General features: G+C 38.6%; 1 protein-coding gene across 6 annotated transcripts in view; it reads left to right on the forward strand.

Annotated features, from left to right (window-relative positions):
- The window catches only part of slc24a2 (solute carrier family 24 member 2), a 57,231-nt gene that overhangs the window by 26,041 nt on the left and 12,041 nt on the right, over positions 1–19,149 (forward strand). For 3 of the 6 annotated variants that reach the window (XM_016675228.1, XM_016675229.1, XM_007559932.2), the window contains 3 exons: positions 2,380–2,394; positions 12,076–12,126; positions 16,893–16,991. In XM_016675228.1, coding sequence (XP_016530714.1) covers positions 2,380–2,394; positions 12,076–12,126; positions 16,893–16,991 — 165 coding nt within the window. The remainder of the gene's footprint in view (positions 1–2,379; positions 2,395–12,075; positions 12,127–16,892; positions 16,992–19,149) is intronic. The other 3 variants (XM_016675231.1, XM_016675232.1, XM_016675230.1) reach the window with 2 other exon arrangements.

A 19,149-nucleotide genomic window follows, 5' to 3' on the forward strand; every position in this document is an offset into this window, starting at 1 on the left:
ATATAAAAATGATATTAGTCTTTTAACATAAGTGTGTTGCTTTAAAATTCACCTCGTAAAGTGTGCAGATAACATTTGGGGCATATATTAGATCGACGGTGGCACATTTTTACTGATTTTCACGAAGTAAAAGACAATTTTGCTGATGAGTTCACAGCATGAAGACTCATAAACAAGTGTATTCATCAAAGATGGAGACCGCGCTGCTTGTCCTCGTCTGTTCTCGGCCTTTAAGAGCAGTTCATCAGGGCTGCAGAGAGCTAGCAGGACTCCATCCATTCATTTTTTATAGGCCTCTCTCAAAATAAGCTGTCTGCGCCTCCATGCCGAACAAACATCTGAGGTTGTTTCTCCAGTTCTCGGAAATGCTTTTCCTCTTGTTAGACTTTTAAAGAGGGGTTAGTTGGCGTAATTGTGTTGCATGCATATGTGTGTGTGTGTGTGTGTGTGTGTGTGTGTGTGAGCGTGTGCAGTTTTGTCTTTCGTGATTTTACCACTCAGGTTTGTTGTTTCTCAGCCCTTTACCTTCTGCTGACACCAGTGGATCTGGGCTCTGGAGCCGAAGTTATGTGGCCAGCAAGTATCTGGGATATTTTTTTTCTTTGTTAGAGGAATCAAAGCCACACATTTAATGCAACGTGCAAATACTGTGCAAAAGTCTCGAGACCCTCCTTTTTTCATATTCATATTATATATAACAAACCAGACTTTTTTGGGTCCTCGTAAAATGGCTTTGTACAGCATATTTTAAAGATTTCTAGTATTTTTTTTAATTTATTTATTTTTTTTAAGAAAAAGTTTTTCCTTGGCTGCTTTTTCACTTGTTTTATGTTTGGTACCTGATAATATCAGAAATTTTGTTTATGTTCACTTTTGTCTTTAAATTTTTTTTAGCACATACCACACAGCACATTGTGTCAGCCAAGTATAAAGACTGGTTAGAAAACGAGTGAAAATGCTTTAAAGAAAAGCTCAAACAGAGCTTGAGAAAGCTGATGGAGATCAGCTTAAAGGGACTCAGAGTTTCTCCGATTTGTTGCTGCCAGTTTACGAACAGGCATCGCACACATCGGTTTTATTGTTCTTAATGACTTGAAATTTACATTTATTATTTGTTAAATTATCTGAATAATAATCCCATTTTATGCTTTAAGTATTTTATACATACATCCGTACATTCAGGTCCTTGCAAATGAAATGATTGCTCTAGAAATAAAACATATTCATTATCACATAGGCTCAATAGCTGCATCTAGTACGTCAAGCAGTGCTGCTATTTTACTGAACAGCACCAAATCATAATTTGAAACGTAAGCACAGCATTTAAATGAACCAATAGTAAAAAACATGGTTGAAACAGCTGAAGTAACAGTTCAGTTTCTTATGTAAGTGAAGGCATGTTTGGGATAGATGGCAAAAGTGTGTGTGTGTGTGGGTCTGTGTTTTTAAGACATTTAATTACTTGTAATTTCATCCAAAGTTTGAATTTTTGTGTGTGTTTTTTTGCAAATGTTTTGATGTTCAACGTAGAAAAAAAAAAGGAATCAGGACACTTCGCACTGCAATTCAGCATACAAGGGATATCACTTTTTTTTTTCTTTTTTTTAAGATCACTGAAAGGTTAATTAGTTTCAGGAATTCAATTCAGCAAGTGAAACACAAACTATACATTTTCTTCCATGTTTCAAGTATTTATTTCAAATAACTTTGGTGATTATAGTTTACATGAACTCAGTTTTACAGCTATGACCCGGCCAGTAGAACGTCTCACCACACGAGTAACAACAGGTTACAGGTTGGAAAGTTTAAGTGGAAGTAAAAAGTGTGGTCCAAATAAGAATTTAAAGTAACAGGATAGCTGCAGCCTTCCCTCTGAAGATTAGCTTATTTTGATACTGATCATATTGTCATATTCTTATTTTCTGAGACACTAAATGTTGGTTTGTCGTAAATATAAGTAATGACAATTAACATCAGAGACACTGAAAATATGTCACGCAGTGTGTAATAAGTGTGTACAGGGTAGGCGTTTCACTTTTTGAGCTGAATCGCTTTGACAAGTTCACCTTTATAATAATAATAATATAGTTTATGGAGATGCACCTTGACATATTTCGTAAGACATCAGAAAGAGTGGTTCCTTATTTCTAATGTAACTTTCTGTGCCCAGATGTAAGAATTATTTCTCTAAGTTTGCATCATTTCATTGAACTACAAACGTAAAAAAAAAGGTTTGTTGACCCTTTTTACAATATTTCCCATCTTGAAATATTGCCCGATAATTGTTCAGTTCTCGCTTTCTCACTGAAGATCACCTGGATTTATCATGTCTCTGTTTCTGTTTTCTTCTTATTTCTCTTTCTTTTACTGTCCCCTCAGAATTTGCTGACTCTGGTGAGTTACTCCTCTAATTTCTGTGTCCCTTCCCCGTCCTCTTCCTCGTCGTCCTCCTCCTCTCTTCCCACCCCTTGTATACGCCAACAGCAGATATGTTTGTTCTCATTCCAACATCTGGGAAGCAGCTTTTATCCGACGTGCTCTCTTATGTATACATGTCCTTAACGCCTCTGTGGTGTATGTCAGCTCTCTCCCTTAAATATGCCATTCTCTTCTGTGGATGCTTTCTGCTTGGAAACCCCCTCTGTGATCATTTCTGCATTGTTTTTTTTCAACCCCCTTTTTGCCCCCCCATCGTTCCCGATCCTCTCTCTCCTCTTTTAAATTCGCGAATGCTTCAGCTTTTCGTCAATGTTTTCTGTGTGGAACTCCAGTATGAAGAAGATGGTGTGTCGGTTTCTGTATCTTGCCATTAGCTTATGAACACGTGCAATTTTTCTTGAATCCTTGACATCAGAACTTAAAATCAATAAGAGCTCAACAGAGAAATCTAATTTTTTATTCCCCAAGTTTCTTTTTTTTTTTTTTAAATTAAACTGTTATTGACTCACATTCACCGGCGGATTCTGCGTTTACTTGGCGTCAAATTCTTTGCCCATCTGTTTGTCTTGTGCTCCTCTGAATTCAAATGTATTTTAGTGTTGTGACACACTTGAGGTCTACTTGGAGGGGAAAAAAAAACAAAAAGCGTAGTAATGGACTGGGACAGTTTGTTTCGGGCTCGATATGAAGTTCTTCCATCCATATGAAGCTACAAACAAAATCACTCAGGAACGCCATTAAATATTGAACGGCACAGAGATATCGGGAGTGAGAGGGGAGGGGTGGAGCTCGTTCGACCGTCTGAGACGAGTCTCTTAAGAACCCCACTCAGGATTCAGGCGGCATTCCTGAATTTGCTTTAAAGCTCTTCGATAAGATTTATCACACAGGTTTGACATGTGCTCATTACAGGCATTAAGGTCACATTTGATGATGCGGATTGTACCTAATAGTAAAGGTAAGCTGGAAATGGAATAAATTGATTTGGGTGGAGTTTGGGTGGGGTGTTTCATGTATGCTGGACAGACATGAAAGGATAACAGGACGTCATATTGTGGCATAGTAATGTTTGGGGGGAGGGGGGGTTATTTAATTTTTCTTTTCAAGATTGCTAAATTTTTATAACGTCACTTAATTTGTGGCTTTTAAGTTATACATTTATTATGCAGCCAACAAACGCAATTAAGTTCACGCACAAGAACAGGGTGGATTTTCTCTAATCTCTGCAGGTTCGAGCTCATACACACAGGATAACACATGCAGAAAACAGCTAAAAGCTGCTGAGATAGTTCTGCTACATTATCCCATCGACTTAGTGCGATCTGATCTCCCCAGGATGACTGCAGCAAAGGAGGGCCACAGAATGACGCCGTCACATCCGTGCTTGACAAATGGTACAGTGTTCATTGGTTAGAAATTCCTACTATGACACTGACTAACATATTTCATATTATTCTGTCCAAACATCTCAATCTTTATCCAAAAATTCTATTAAATTCCAAAATATTTTTTTTTTCTTTTTACCCTAAACAAAAATTAAATATTGAAATTAAATATTATTGTCCGAGTATCTTGAGAGTCATTCTGGATGGCGATGCAAAACCAAAGGGCTCCTACTAAATACTGGAGCTGTGTGGCAGTTTCATGACAGTCATTGTCCTCCTGGAAGCTCGATACCTGAGCGATATTTTACAGGAACGTGTCCTGGATGACATCGTCAGGTATTGGCAAACACTGCGAATCCACCTCATTTGTTTTTTGCTGCTCTTCTTTCTGGCCGTTGGACAGAGATATGCTGGAGTTGGGGATAAGATCGTTTGCCCGTTACAATCGATGAAAGAGGTGGACTGAACTTCTTCCCTCTGTCTCTTTTGTTCTGCTCCTCGTCCACGAGGCATCCCATTCAGCTCCTCTGGGATTTGGGGTCATTCTGGACGGCGATCCAAAATAATACATAGTTCATGTGGTATTTGAACTTTTAGATGCTGGTCAGCTGCTCCCAGTTGAGAAAACAACACCTTATTGCTGTGGTTAAATATAGTAGCAACAGCCTAAAACCAACCGCATGTGGAGAACTTTCACAACAAATTCAAACTTCTGCACCCACTTATTGGTTTTCTAAAAATCGCTGAAGTTGTATAATCATTGCATGCTAGGAAAAGAAAGATTAAAACAAATCAATAAAAGCTCCAAATTAACAGTCAGCTTGTCCATCCTGACTATAGGTTAACTTTTGGCCAGAACTGCAGGTGAAACTAAATGCATGTTTTAAAGATAGAAAGACAAAAAAAAAAATGTTATTTGACTTGCTGTTTATTTTAAATATCCACCAGCTCACAGCCCTGTTGTGTGTGCAGCATTATTGCTGTGGCTCAGGCTGTTCAGTCGCTCTTCAGTTGATTGCTATCTCACTGAGATAGACAAGAAAGATTACACACCCTGCCACAGTGACCTTGCGCATCTTTGTTGATGTCAGGTCTTTTTTTCTTTTCTTTTTTTTTTTTATTGAGCGCAGGTCACACCGAGCTCGTCAGTGGTCCGAATAGAGACCAGAGAAGGTCATCTGTGTAAACCATGATGCACGCTTATTGGCAGACAAACTGCTTACAGAGTAAGCTGGTGGCACGAAAAGAGGGCACAGCTTTCTGTTTCCTTGGAAACCTTAGATGCTAATCAAAGGACGCCCGACGATCTCGTCGTCTGTGCTTTCATACGCACAAATGATATTGAGAAAATGGCAGTTTTCTCTTCAATTTTACAACCATAAACAGAGAGGAGGTAATGCTTCACACACCAGCAGTTGTGTGTGATTGGTGAACCAGGGCCACATTGATCACACAGTTCAATATTGCACTCACTGTCACTGACCCCCTGGGCAATGGAAATGCATTTTCCATTTCCACAAATATAACACATTGACTTTTTTTTTTTTTTTTTTTTTACTTTAATGTTGTATTAACACAACACAACTCTTCCATGGTTAATAGCAGTAGAAAGAACATAGTATAACATCACACTGATGGTAGATGTTTCCAGATAGGACAGATATTCTACAATTAGTGCAGTATGTAAAGTACAGTGCAAAGGTTTTAAACCACTCATATATATATTTTTTTACATATTCTTGGTCAGTTGCTGAATAAGTCTCCTGAAGGTATTTTATTATTAGTTTTCATTGGATTCTTGCTACTTTTTAATGCATTTTTTCCCCCAATCCTTGTATCTGACCTCAACAGCTTACTGTGCTTAAAGATTTCAACAAATGGAGAGCAAAAGCAGTTGAAAAAGTTTTACACTCACTTGAGGAGGTTTTAGTTTCTCTGATAAAGAGTTAATGCACTTGGGGGAGATGGAAACACATTAGAATTAGTTCTGACGTAGCAAACCTACGCAATCCAGGCTGGGTCTGTGCCTTACCATAGGCACAAAACTCAGATCAATTTTTGTCATCCATGCTCGTTTGCTATCTTAAGGACCTGGGGTGTATTTTGTCCGGAGCTATTCAGGAATTTGATGGGAAGGTCATAATTGAGACAGGAAGTGACAAAGTAAAACACATCCGCTTTGGGGTAAAATATTGCAAAAAGAAAAAAAAAGTAGGGTACTTACTAATGGTTGGAACACAAAAATGCAGAAAAAAATGAAAGAGGGAAACAATGGTCTTGCTCAGCTTTCTGCTTACTGACAGACCACTTTGTGTTTACATTACTGGGATTTCCGGTGCATACTCTCACGTGAATACTCACTATGTCCGTTGGTGCGTTGAAAATTTGGACGCAGACGTTGTGTTTTGGGACTAACCCTCTGTTGGAATTTCTAATTGTTTTAATTGTGTTAAAAAAAGTATGCTCAAAGTTCAACGTGGGTAGCTGTTTTCTCTCAGCAATAATGGAAATGTGTGTTTTCCCTAAAAGCTTTCCCACTTTTTTTAGGTAAATAATTTATATCCTTCTTATGGATCCTATCATTGAAAAAAGGCTTTGAAGTTTTGTTCCGCTTCACTTAAAGTTGATAACTAATCACATTTCCAGTGTATTATGTAATTGGGCTCAGCCAGCCATCGCATCATCCGTCAATCCATCGTTCTTGCTATCAAACCACATACCCACACATGCTAGACCTCGCAGCCAGCCCAGACCGCTTGGGTGATATAATCAATGTTAAAAGCCTTTTTGCTTTTGCACAGACTGTGAATCCCCTGACTCTCCGGCCCCCGGCACACAAGCTGGACACGTACACGCTCTCACGCTTGGCTCACCCACGGTTTGGAGGTCACGTTGCAAGGACGAGAGTTTGGTTTGTAAACAACAACAAACCTGGCTGTCTTTCCACACTTGCAGAGGACGAACACGACGCCGCGTGCGAAGGGAGTAATTTCACTTTGAATTAATTGGACTCAGTTACAGAATTCCTTCGCTGTGAATTTAAATAGAAATCATCTAATCAAATGAGATTGAAGCACTTTTCACGAAGTGCAGCAGAAGTGCGAGGCGTGTTGCAGTGTGAGACACATTTTCATCTCATTAGACTGATTTTTCAGAACTGCAGTCTTCTGTGCAGCGTGAGATTTTCACAATAATTTCATCACTTGAGCAGAGCGGCTGCACGCTCAGTATGATAAATACCACCGTTAAGTTTTTGCTGCAACACTTTTCTATGTAAAAATTATCTGCGCATGAAGGAATTTACAGTCTTTTTTGCAATGACAATCTCGTGTAGGAAGATTAAGATCAATCAAATTATTTCAAGGTTATGAGACTGATTGGTTTTTAATAGATAGCGAGTAGGGCTGTTGTAAACGAATATTTTAGTAGTCGAGTAATCTATTATTTATAATTAATTCTTACAATTAATCGAGTAATCGGGTAAAATAAAAAGATAAAATAAAACATTGGTAAATCTAGCATAACAGCAGAGTTAATATCAGATATCAACATCAATCCAATTTTGCATTTGAGCTTCTCTAACAATAACTTTTTTGTAGTTTAGAAAATTTACCTGTAACAATAATAGCCAGTGGTGAAAGTAGCTTTAAATTCTTGGGGGTACTATGACAAAAGTGTGTATATATATGTAAATAAAACTGCCATGTTAAGGTTGTCAAAGTCAAGCTAGCATAACTGAACTACTTCCCTCTCCCTCCATATTTTTTTCTTAATTACCTTTTTCCTGACCTGTTTATCTAGTGATAGTGTAGCAAAGCACTGCATCCCTTTGTCTTTTATCAGGCATACATTTAAAATTATATATATCACTTTCTAAGTTAACCTGAAGAAAAGTTATACAACAATCTGAAATTATATTCAATTCAATAATAAAGAGGCAGGCTCACAAATACACTTATTAAAAAAATGCTTTGCGTTTATGTATTCATCTCCAGTCAGTTTAACAGATTAACTCTCTCCTGGCCCAGACATTTATAGCTTTTGTGTTCATGTTAGCGACGGGATTTGACTTCTTAGTTCGTTGCACACAGAAACTCATCTACCAGCTACGTGCCGCCGCGATGAGCTCCGCCACCCATTTGTTGCGACCGGGATGATGTGAAATTCATTTTCCGGTTCGTCCGCAAAGCTACACTTGCGTTAATCATCTAATGCGCAGTGTTAATATCCACTCACCTGTATAAATACACTTTCAGCGCTCGTCCTCGCCGTTCGCTCTGAACACCAGCCACCAGGCAGCAGCTCCGGGAGGAGAAAAGCTCCAGGCATCACGCCAGGCATTTTAAGGATGCTTATTGGTCCCCCGAAAAACGACAAAAACCCGGACATAACCATGAATCAATAAAATCCTCCCAGGCCGAACTTGAAAGCTGGGCGTTATGCTGCTAACACTTAGCTTTCGTCAACAACTCAGGCGGAAGTGAGAGCGCTGTGCAACGCAAGTAATAACCCGGCCGGAACACGATGCGCTAAATAATAAAATATAATTTAACGAAGCTTCGAGGCAGGTAAATTTTCCTCGAGGAATTTTAATACTCGAGGTACTCGAATCACTCGAGGAATCGTTTCAGCCCTAATAGTGAGCATCTGTCAAAAACCAATCAGCCTCATAACCTATTGGTTCTCAACCAGGAATAGGTGGACTGGCTTGTGTCCACCTACAGGCTTGTGAACGAGTTCCTGAAAAAGAACAAAGTCAACAATATTCATGTCAGATTGTAGTCCTCACCTCTGGTCATGAGATATGGATTATGCTCAAACGAAGCGATAAAAGATACTAAGGAGACTGATAACTTTGGTCATACATGCAGTGTTATACTCGCTTATAGAACAAGCTTGCAGGTCTATTTGTGCAATTCCACTTCTGCAGCAACAGCTCCTGTCTACCAGACTTGTTGGACATAGAGAGTTTATCAGTTAATAGTCTTTTGCTTCTGAGGGAAACATCACGAGAGCCTTTTCAGCCAATCAGAAGAAGATTTTTATACTCAGATGTGTTACGTTAGACTCAACTGTTTGTGAAAATAACTTGTTTAGTTTGAGAGAGTTTAAAAATATCACTTAATATCACTTTTAAGCATGTCATTCTAGTAAGTATATATTCAGTGTTTAACATCCTATTTTCTAGATTGAACAAAAAAAAACTTTGTTCACAGTAGAGAGATTTTGCTCGTTTTCAGTAAAAACATTTTTTAGCATAACGATGACGAGGTCAGCTGCTTGTCATTTTTTGGACAAAGCTGATGTGTTTTTGAGCACTATACTGGTAAAAGAAAAAAAAAGGCTTAAAACAAAAAAACAAAAAAACACAAAGTTGGCTAAAAACTGTAGGTGAAAGAAGTTGAGTTTAGTAGGTAGAAAGACTGAAATTCATTGCCACCTTTGAAGCAGCAGAATAAAAACATGCTAAAAATGGTTTGGTTCAAAATAGTTGCAAGATATTTCAGTACAAAATATAACAACGGCAAATATAATCTAGTCTTTCAGTTTTTGATGGGTTTTATGCCATTTTTTTCTCTAAATACCTATTAACTTTAGGACGTTCTGAGTGCACAGTTGTTTTAAAAGCTGAGTATTATAATATTTAGGGCAGCGGGTACACCTATTTCTAAAGTTTTTTTTTATTATTAAATCAGCTTGGTTTGATTTTGCAAGGCCTTATAAGATTTTTCCTGCTTTCTGCCCATTTTTTTTTATTATTATTTTCAAAGACATTTGATATTTAGATTAAATCTTTGTGAAGTTTCTTTAGTAGACATCAGGAAGCCTGTGGCTTTGAAAAGCCACAGGCCACAGCATAAAGTTGACTAATACGTAGTATTAGTCAACTTTATGCTCTCTAAAATCATTTTTAAATTTTGTTTGCTCCAACAGACTTTTGATCAATCTAACTCAGATTTTGAGATGATCTTGAAAACTTCTCCTTGAATTCCTCAAACATTCTTCTTGTTGATTTGGGAAAAAAATGGTTTGTCTTCATCATCAAAAGGCAAAAGAAAAGTCTGATAGAGAACTGATGAAACCAGGAGTCTTATGTCGCAGGGAGAATGATTGCTGGATGGAAAACAAGTGAGAGATTATTGAAGGGTTGCAGCTGGGAGGGATTCAGGTGGCTGAGTAATGAGGGAGGCTGAGCAATAAAAATGACACAAGGAGAACACCGTGAACACAAGAATAACATAAATAATATCCAGCACATATGAATCCACAAGAAACACTAACAAAAGTTAAAGCTCATCCGTTTGGGGAGCTGCAAGTTTTAGCCAAGCTTGAAAGTTTCAGAGGAGGAGCTGATGGTGTGCGTAAGGATCATCGCATCAGTCTAAGACGGTTGGAGATTCAGAAGCTTCTAGTGGAGAGCAGAAATTATTTATTGTTTGTTTTTGTTGTTGTTGTTATTAAAGGCCAGAGAAAGCAAATCAGTCTAAAACAATCACTCTATCACTTCGATTTTTGACTGTAGGTGTGACATTTCTTCTCTCATATGATTGGTAAATTTTACTGCAAACGGAACAAGCTGCACACCTTCCACAAATGTCTACTTTTGTCTTGAGTGTCCACAAAGTATTTTCCCTAAAATATGGGATCATCAAGATGATATTTTGTAAACGTGACACTGGCCTCTGTGTTCTTAGTAAGCAGCAGTCGTTTTTGTCCATTTTTGCTTCTTCTGTTTGAATCTTGAACGCTGACCTTTACCTGTGTTGCACTGAACGCAGTTCTGGATTCTTCTGTGACATCCTGCATGAATCTCCGTTGCTCCCTTAAAGTGGTTTTGGTAGACTGGCATCTTCTTTGACTATTAACCAATGTTTCATGCTTTCTCCGTTCATAGGCAATGGAGACAGGGATGTGCTGAAATCCCAAAACCTTATAAACGACTTTGTAAACCTTCCCAGACTAATAGATGAATGGCTTTTTTCTGATCTTGCATTCTTTTTGAAATTCAGAGAATCGTGTTGCTTTTTGAGATTTTCGACCTACTTCATGTTGTCAGTCAGGTTCTATTTAAGATAGTTCTTAAATTTTCCTGTGTAGTAGTAATAAGGTATAGCTAATGAACCAAAAAATGCTGGTAATTCATGACTTTACAGACCCAGGTAGGTTTAAAAAACTATGTTCTCCATTTTAAATTTACTCTGGTTATCTTTGACAGTAGAAGCTGTTTTACAAACTTTAAAGTGACCAATGTGCAAAATCATGTAATCTGAAATTCTATATGCTCCTTAGATTTTGTTTTGTTTATATTCAGCACCTTTGCAGTCATGACCACCAGCTGGTTAGCGGTGGTATCTCCGTTTTTAAGACTCTGCACTGTACGTACCGTTGGTTTGCTGTCTATTAAATGATTTTCTGTCCTAACAGATGTACTCAGGCAGTAGTTTATTCTTGTGTGTATCATCAAATGAGCACACAGCCCAAAACGCTCTGCTGGGAGACAAGCGAACATATTTATAGTTGGAACAGAACAGCTCCAAGCTGTGAGATGCCTTTTTTTTTTTTTTTTTTTAACTTCTGAGGCAAAGAGCAACGTGGGAGGCAGGAGCCTGTGTTCTCCTGCTTCACGTTCAGCTGTTGCTGCAGATTTGTGTTCCTGGCTAATTCATCATGCAGATGTGCTGACCGTCCTGGTCCCTGTGGCACTGAGAACTGCTTCAGTAAGGGAATCAAATTAGCCATTGTGGTTTCATTGTTGAAATAAAACGCTGGCTCACGAGGTTTTATTTGGGGGAAAAAAGGTCGCATACAGAGGAGAGGAGGACTCATCTTTTTTTTTATTTTTGTTGCATGTCGACCCGGTATATTTTACATCCTCGTTCAGTTTGTTTGTTTTTAATTTACCGTTATGAGTGTCATAATTTCATCCCACTCTTTTTTTATTTTTTTATTTTACACACTTTCTATCTAAATACACTCTGCCACCGGGAGGCTCTCCTTCTGACCGAGTCACTGTGAGGGTCCAGAGTATTTTATATGCAATTCAATCTTTGTTTTGCACTTATGCAGCGATGACTCAGAGAGATTTTTCTTCTTTCTGTTTGTCACGTCTTGTGTCTTGTGTGAGTGTTTTTGCACAGTGCGTGATCTACGTTGAGCCAAGCGGACCTGTGCTCTTTCTGTCATGTTCACTATTTCCCTTTTCTTTGTGTGTCCGTTGCCTTACCCTGTGTCTTTTGCTGTGATGTTGTAGAGCTTGGGACTTATGGGAAACTAAAATATTATCACTCAATGACTGAGGAAGGTAAGCCCAAAAGTTTTCACTCTTTTCCTTGTGTAATTCAGCTGCCGTCATCACCTCTTGGTTTTTGTCCCTCTCCTCATCTCCTCACGATGAATCGGCACTTTGCTTCCACCCTCTTTTTTTGTGTTCCTGCTTTTCGTGACACACGTTTTGCATAGTTTTGTTTTTCAGTTTGACTACAATCTCTGAGATTTCACTGACATAAGTGCAAATCATGGTGTCCGTGCCATTTTTGTTAAAATTTTCATTTTAAGTTCGCTTTCTTTCTTTTTTTTTCATTTAAAGCTTCGTTGTCGCTATCAAAAAAATTTATGTGTTTTTCTGTGAGGTGTTTTCTTTTTTTTTTTTTTTGTAGCTTTGAAAAGCCAAAGAGTCCTATGTTTCTCACAATGCCTTGCAAATGTATTCATTTACATTTTGCCATATTACAACCACATATTTTAATGTAGTTCATTAGGATTTTATTGGACAAACAAACAAAAGAATTATGTTCTTCCTAGTATAATTCTCTTGCAGCTCTATACTTAGTAGATCATCATTTTAATGCAAATAAAGCTACTATATCCTTGTAGAGAATGAGATGCTTGTCCACTCTTTGTAAAATATCTCAAATCCAATCAGGCTAAATGATGATTATCTGTGAACATCACATTTCAAGTCTTGCCACAAACTCTCAGTTGGATTTAAGTCTGGACTTTGACTAAGTCATTCTAACACATTAACACACAGTAATGTGCAGTATTGCTTTTCAGCTAAACCCAAAAGTGACGTTTTCAGTAACTCTCCTCTGACCAAAAACCTACTTGCATATTTTTGTCATGTCCCCGTAGAGCATTGGTGTCAAACTCATTTTCATTTTGAGCCTCATCAAGAGATCAAAGGTCTGGTTGTGGAAGAACAAAGCAGATAAAACCCATTAAGAAGTTTCAAAAATGTTAATAAATATCTGTATCTACACTCAGTGAATTTTTGACTTTAAGTAATGCTAGAGATATTTTCACATTGATTAAATTTGGCAGTATACAGATAAAATCTGTAAAAGCGATGGCAGGCTGAGTTTGACGAATGTGCCCTGGATGTTTTGTGGCCAATTTTTAGACTTTCAATAGTTTTCTTTTAGCCATCTCTTCATAGATTTGTGCTGTACAGGACAAACAGTCATTTTGTCAGAATTGTCCAAGAGCTGCGGCCTCCAGAGTTACTCTACCTCTCTTGGTATCCCTGATTAATTCAGCCTCTCAGTTTAGGACAGTAATCTAATTTAGCTCTGCTTCAGATTTCTCTACATTTTCCCTGACTTCTCTGCAGTGTTCCTCCGTTATACTGTTTGCTCACGCTAACAAACCTCCCCAGGTCTTCACAGAAGAGCTAAATTTGTACTAAAATTGAATTACACACAGGTGCACTGTAATATTAATAATGAAGTAATGTCTCAATTGAATTGATTGTGTTGGATTTCATTTAGGACTAACAGAATAATGGGGCTGAATTAAAAAAATGAGATTTTATATTTTATCATAAAATGTCAAAAAAAAAAAAAAATAGCCATAATTATTTATTTTGTGATTCTGCAATACTTTCCGTTGGTCAAACAAAAGTATAATAAAATGAATTAAAGTTTGTAGTTGCAACTGTAAAAAATAAAAATAAAAAATGTGGAAAATATCCAAGGTTGTGAATACTTTTGCAAGGAACCGTGATTTAACTCTGTGAATGTACTAAAATAATCTGTTTCGCAGGCTGCTAAAAACGTGAAGCGCACACATGCACATTCATGTTCAGACTTCAAGAAACAAAAAGATCTTTTTTCTTCTTCTTCTTTTTTTCCCCCCTCCATCGCTCTCGCTCGGTTTCTTTGTTTCTGTAACCCATCTGCGTTGCTGAGAAATACATCATCCACGCCTCAGCGCCCGCTTGGAGGTTTCACTTACACCAGCAGCGGGTGCGCACACCTGAGACGTACGTTGCTGAATTTGGCAAACCGGAGTGACTCATCCGCCCGCCGCTTACGTAACGAGTGGAGCTGACAGGGAAACGGAGCGGCTGTGTCAGAGCCAGGCAGGCAGGGAAGTTAATGGGCTTGGTTATTCTCAAAGACTCTTAAATATTCCACAAATTATATGTGGTTTTGGCAAAGAGAAAATAGTTCTTGCAGAATTGATTAATATATATAAAAAAAAAAACACACTGAAGCAAGTCTTTGAAGTTTTTTTTTCTTTACTCTTTGCTGAAGTTATCAAAGCTAGTCCTGTTGGCCTGTGAGAACATCTCCTTCATATATTTGCAACATCGTTAAAAGCATAAACCTTCTTCCATATTTAATTTTCTCATCTATGCCATCTATACGTTTGGCATAGATGGTTTAGCATAGAGCTAAACCATCTATGCCAAATGCTAAATTGCTAAATGGTCTATGATTCCATAACACAAGTGAAATAAAAAGATACTAGCTGGATGATGAATTTATTGCACTTTCTCCTTGGATAGACCCTCAGTGATCTACTTTACAGACGTGCTCTTCATATTCACTCAACAGGACATTTAAAAGATGGCTGTGTTAGCACATTAGCATTAGCTAAAGTTGCTATTAAGCACTGCGGGAGAGTTCCAAGACAAAAACCACTGCTACTTCCAACAAACATATTGATGAACTCTTTGGAAGGTGTGTCACCCATTACTGGCATAAATGGGGAAAAAAAAGTTTTGAAAGCAGCAGCATACCTTCACACATGGTGGTGGTAGAACCAGTGCTTAATAACCAGGGGTCCTGCTGTTTAGCATGTGAATTTTAAGTTCACATGTACTTGGGTTAACCTGCAGAACAATGTTGAGAAGCAAACAACGAATCACCTCTGAACGCCTCAGAAATATAAATTCTTTGAAGGTTTTGGGCAGGTGCTGGGCAAACATTTCATTTATCCAATCACTGTTAAGATGAAAAGGTCTCAGTCGGGTTTATTAGAAATCTTGAGCAAGATGAGATGAAACAAAGAGTCAGTTTCCAAATATATATTTTTTATACCCAAGGAAAATTTTAATTCAATAATATTTTTAAGACAAGCTATAAAAAAAAAGTAGCTTGTCAACAGGCTGCTGTGAGATTGGACGTCTGTTTGAAACTTGCAGCTCCAGATATAAACTTGGACAGTTGACCTGAAAAGTGGGCCTTCCAGAGAAGTTTATATCATACGCAGAATAATTCAAATAAAGGTGTGACATAAACCCCAAGTTCAGACAGTTATTAACCTTTAAAACCAAAGTTTAACACAGTCATAAGACTTTTGCACAAAACATAGTTTTTTTTATTATTATTATTATTATTATTATGTTACCTAAGCAAACTCTGAATTGGACTCTGACATATATGCTGTGTCATGCCATTAATGCTTCAGAAACCATCCAATTTCACTGATTTCCAAACAATTATGCAAAGAAGAGGTCAAAAACTCCTGTGCAACTTCTGACGGTGTTTGCCTCAGCCAAGGATGGCACAGTAAGTTTTTAGATTTGGAGGCTTTTTTTTTTCTTTCTTTCTCCCAAGCAGTCAGATTGGTTTGGACAATCATCTCTTGAAAATTGCATTTTGAATTTGCTCAGATTAAAATTAGTCCACTGATCATAAATTTGGTTGGGTTCTTCGAGTGTTTCCTGGCCGAAAGCACGACTCGTCGACGATTTCTCACCCACATTTTACACAAATTCACACTCGCTGTCAAACACAAAAAGCAACTGAGAATAACCGCCTGAGGTGAGTGACGTCTGGGCTTTCGAACATGTGACGCCGTCTTGTGAAAATGTGGCGCGTGCCGTGTGTGTTCGTGTTGCCGTTTTGGCACGGGGAGGTGGGGTGTGGGGTGGGGTCGTGCTTTGCCAAACAACGGAAAGACGAGGTGAGAGAAAGATGGATGAGCGAAGAGGAAGAGAAGCGATGCAGAGACGAGGAGTGAGAGAGAGGAAACGGGAGCAGAGGAGCAGCCAGCCAACTTGGGGTTATTAATGATTTTGCCTGAAGGTCACAGACAGTGTCGACATGGCTGGGTGGAGTACATATTGACGCCTTACCGTGTCGAGCACTGACAAATCAGCCGTGCTGTCTGAAATAAAATAAATGAAAAATAAAAAAAATCTTTTGCATCGATTTCAGTGGTGGAAATCAAGCGTGGGGAGAACAGACACGCGGGGTCTGATATGCAGATATCCAGCTAGACGTCTGCATGAATGCGCGTGAATATTTACTTGTAGATTTGCTTACTCAAAAACGTTCTTCTCTTGCTAAGCACACAACCATAAAAATTAAATTTGTTGTCAGAAACATGCTCCACAAATTTTGATTCCACTCAGGTTTTTTTTTTTTTAGGGTGTCTGGAGTGTGTTCTGCTTTCTGTTTCTGTTGGGAATGAAACAGGATCTCCATGTTGATGTTGTTTTTTTTTTTTTTTTTTTTGAAGAACTTTGCTTTGTTTCCTCTTTCCTAAAGCTGATAAGGACTAAATGAGTCTGACCTCCAGAAGACAGATTTCTCTCTCGGCCTCCATCTAGGAACAAGACGTTGCAAATGTCGACCATATTTGATACTCCGCCTCATACTGACGCCATATTGTTCGAACAACACAATAGCACTGCTTCCCTGTTTGTCCCGTGCTTCCTACAATGTGGCCTGCAACAGGTCAAAGTTGACGACGAAGGAGCGAAACTGAGCACGTTTGGAGATGCGCTGCTTTGAATTTAATCTCAGCAAGTCTCCTCTTCTGTGTTTGTGCATGCAGGTAAATTTCGCGAGAAGGCGTCTATCCTTCACAAGATCGCTAAAAAGAAATGCCAAGTGGAGGACAGCGAGAAAGCCAACGGAGTAGCAAGCCGTGCAGGTAAAAACCTTGGCCGTTGTGAGAACACTCATGAACTCGCCATCCTTCTGAGAATGTCACTCGGTGATTTGGAGCTCCCAGGAGTAAAGCGAGCAAACGAGAAGCTGGAACTAGCTGTACCCAGTCCACATTTACAGAGTTTATTGTGCCTGAATCGCACCTGCTTGCTGGTATATTAAGCCAATTGTTGAAGTCAACCCACTGTTGCTTTTGTAGGTCGGAATTTAAAAAGTTTAGATGAGGTATTTCTTCAAAATACCTCTGGTGTTTCTTGCCTTAAAGTGACTTTTACGCGCCGAAAAAAAGAGAATGCAGCAACCTAAAAGTATTTGTGCTAATAGGTTACAAGTAACTGGTTGAAATTTCTCTAACTTACTTTCTTTACCTAATTTGGAGAACCTTAATTTGAGTACTTGTGACCTGTGGTTAAGATGGGTCACCTGCTCTCTTTTTTTTTAAGTGTGACCTTTAAAACAAACTCAGACCACACTAAAGGATTAAAAATCAGCCGCTACATGGACTGTGATTGCAGGGTCATGAAGATGTTTTCCGGGGCGCATTAAAAATGTAATTCAGTTCCTATTACTCCTGATATATGTGAAAGTTCGAGTAGTGCAGATTGTTAATCAGAGAATTAAAATCAGGACTGGTCATGCTGCAAGATGGAAACCCCATCATGTCCACACCAGGGCTGTCGCTCTCCAATTAATTATTGTAAAGCTTTTTGTGGGACAGCTGGTGTGCACATCCCAGTTCGCCTGTTCTCTGGCTGCAAAGTCAACGGATCTCACCAAATGTCTGCAACCAACAATCCACAATCTCCACAGTAACAAATACTGGGCCCGTTCGCAAGGTGACGCATACATGCAGGCGCCCACGTAAATAGGGCTCCTAGTCTGGCAACCGCAGCAGGTGTAGTTAGTACACACACCTCCAAATTGGGCAGTAGGTGGTTGTTAGGGGTTGTGAGTGTTTTTTTTAGACGACATGCTTAATATGAATGCTTAATATGACTTCTATACCTTTATACCTTTTGAAGAAAACAATGGTAATGATCTTAATATTGTTCAGACAGTCGGAGAATGAAGAAAATCATTTTTTTTAAATAAATCTCAATTTGAAAATAAACAACAGGCTTCAGAGTTTTGGTGTCCATAGTGTGCCTGTTGAAATAAATGTAAGATTTTTTTTTTTTTTTTTTGCTTTTGACCACCCCTGTCGGCGGACACCCACAGAACAGTGCACATTTGTATTCATTACGCTGGATGGCACGCTCATGGATTCATTTCAGCTGGAAAATAACTGATGGCAGAAGTGAAGGAACCTCCTATGAAATGTACCATATAACTGTGCAGATTTAATCAAGGTCACCAAATGTCATTTTACAGAAAGGCTACCAGTGGCAGTAATATTTTTGTAAGAGGGTCAGGATGCCAATTATTAAAGGGTTGCGATTGCTCGCACAATGAAATTAGATTTTCCAAACTTGCCACAATCGAGACACGTTCAAATATAATCCAGTGTGTCAAAGTCATGGTCACCCCATTGGTATTCCTGGTGCTTCCTGTTGGTGAACAAATTTCCATCTTTCCACATTTATTCAGATGAAAAGAATGAGAACATTCCAGCTTTTGGCATTTCATAATTTGCACCCTCAACCCCCCTCCAGATATAATCAAAAGTGCTGGGCCTCAATGAACCTTGATAATGCTTTCAAAATATCTACTAATGCATTTTTATTTTTGGTCTGTTATTGTGAGACATTTTGTCAAGGAAATAGCTCTACAGATGCTAGTTTATTATTAGCTTACTCTACCTTTTACAAAAATGTGCTGAAACTTCTCCCGACTTTATAAAACCTTTGCTAAGTTTTCCCCACTGAAATGATTAATGAGATCACAGCCGACGTTAAACAACCATGACATTACCAAGGACAGCCAAATTGATCGCGAGTGTTGTCTTCAAGCAGTGTTTAAATCAATCACACTCACTGCCAAGAGTAATTCGGGGTGTGCTTTATTTCCCCACCCCCCACCCCTCAAAGCGCACCGAACCAAAGAATAAAAAATAAATAAACACAGGCCGACGGAGGCGCTTTCATGGCTTCGCTGTTGACGGAGCAGGAGAATCAAAGCGACATCAAAAACATAAATGTATG

Source organism: Poecilia formosa, unplaced genomic scaffold (genome assembly GCF_000485575.1).
Source record: "Poecilia formosa unplaced genomic scaffold, Poecilia_formosa-5.1.2 Scaffold111, whole genome shotgun sequence".
NCBI lineage: Eukaryota > Metazoa > Chordata > Actinopteri > Cyprinodontiformes > Poeciliidae > Poecilia > Poecilia formosa.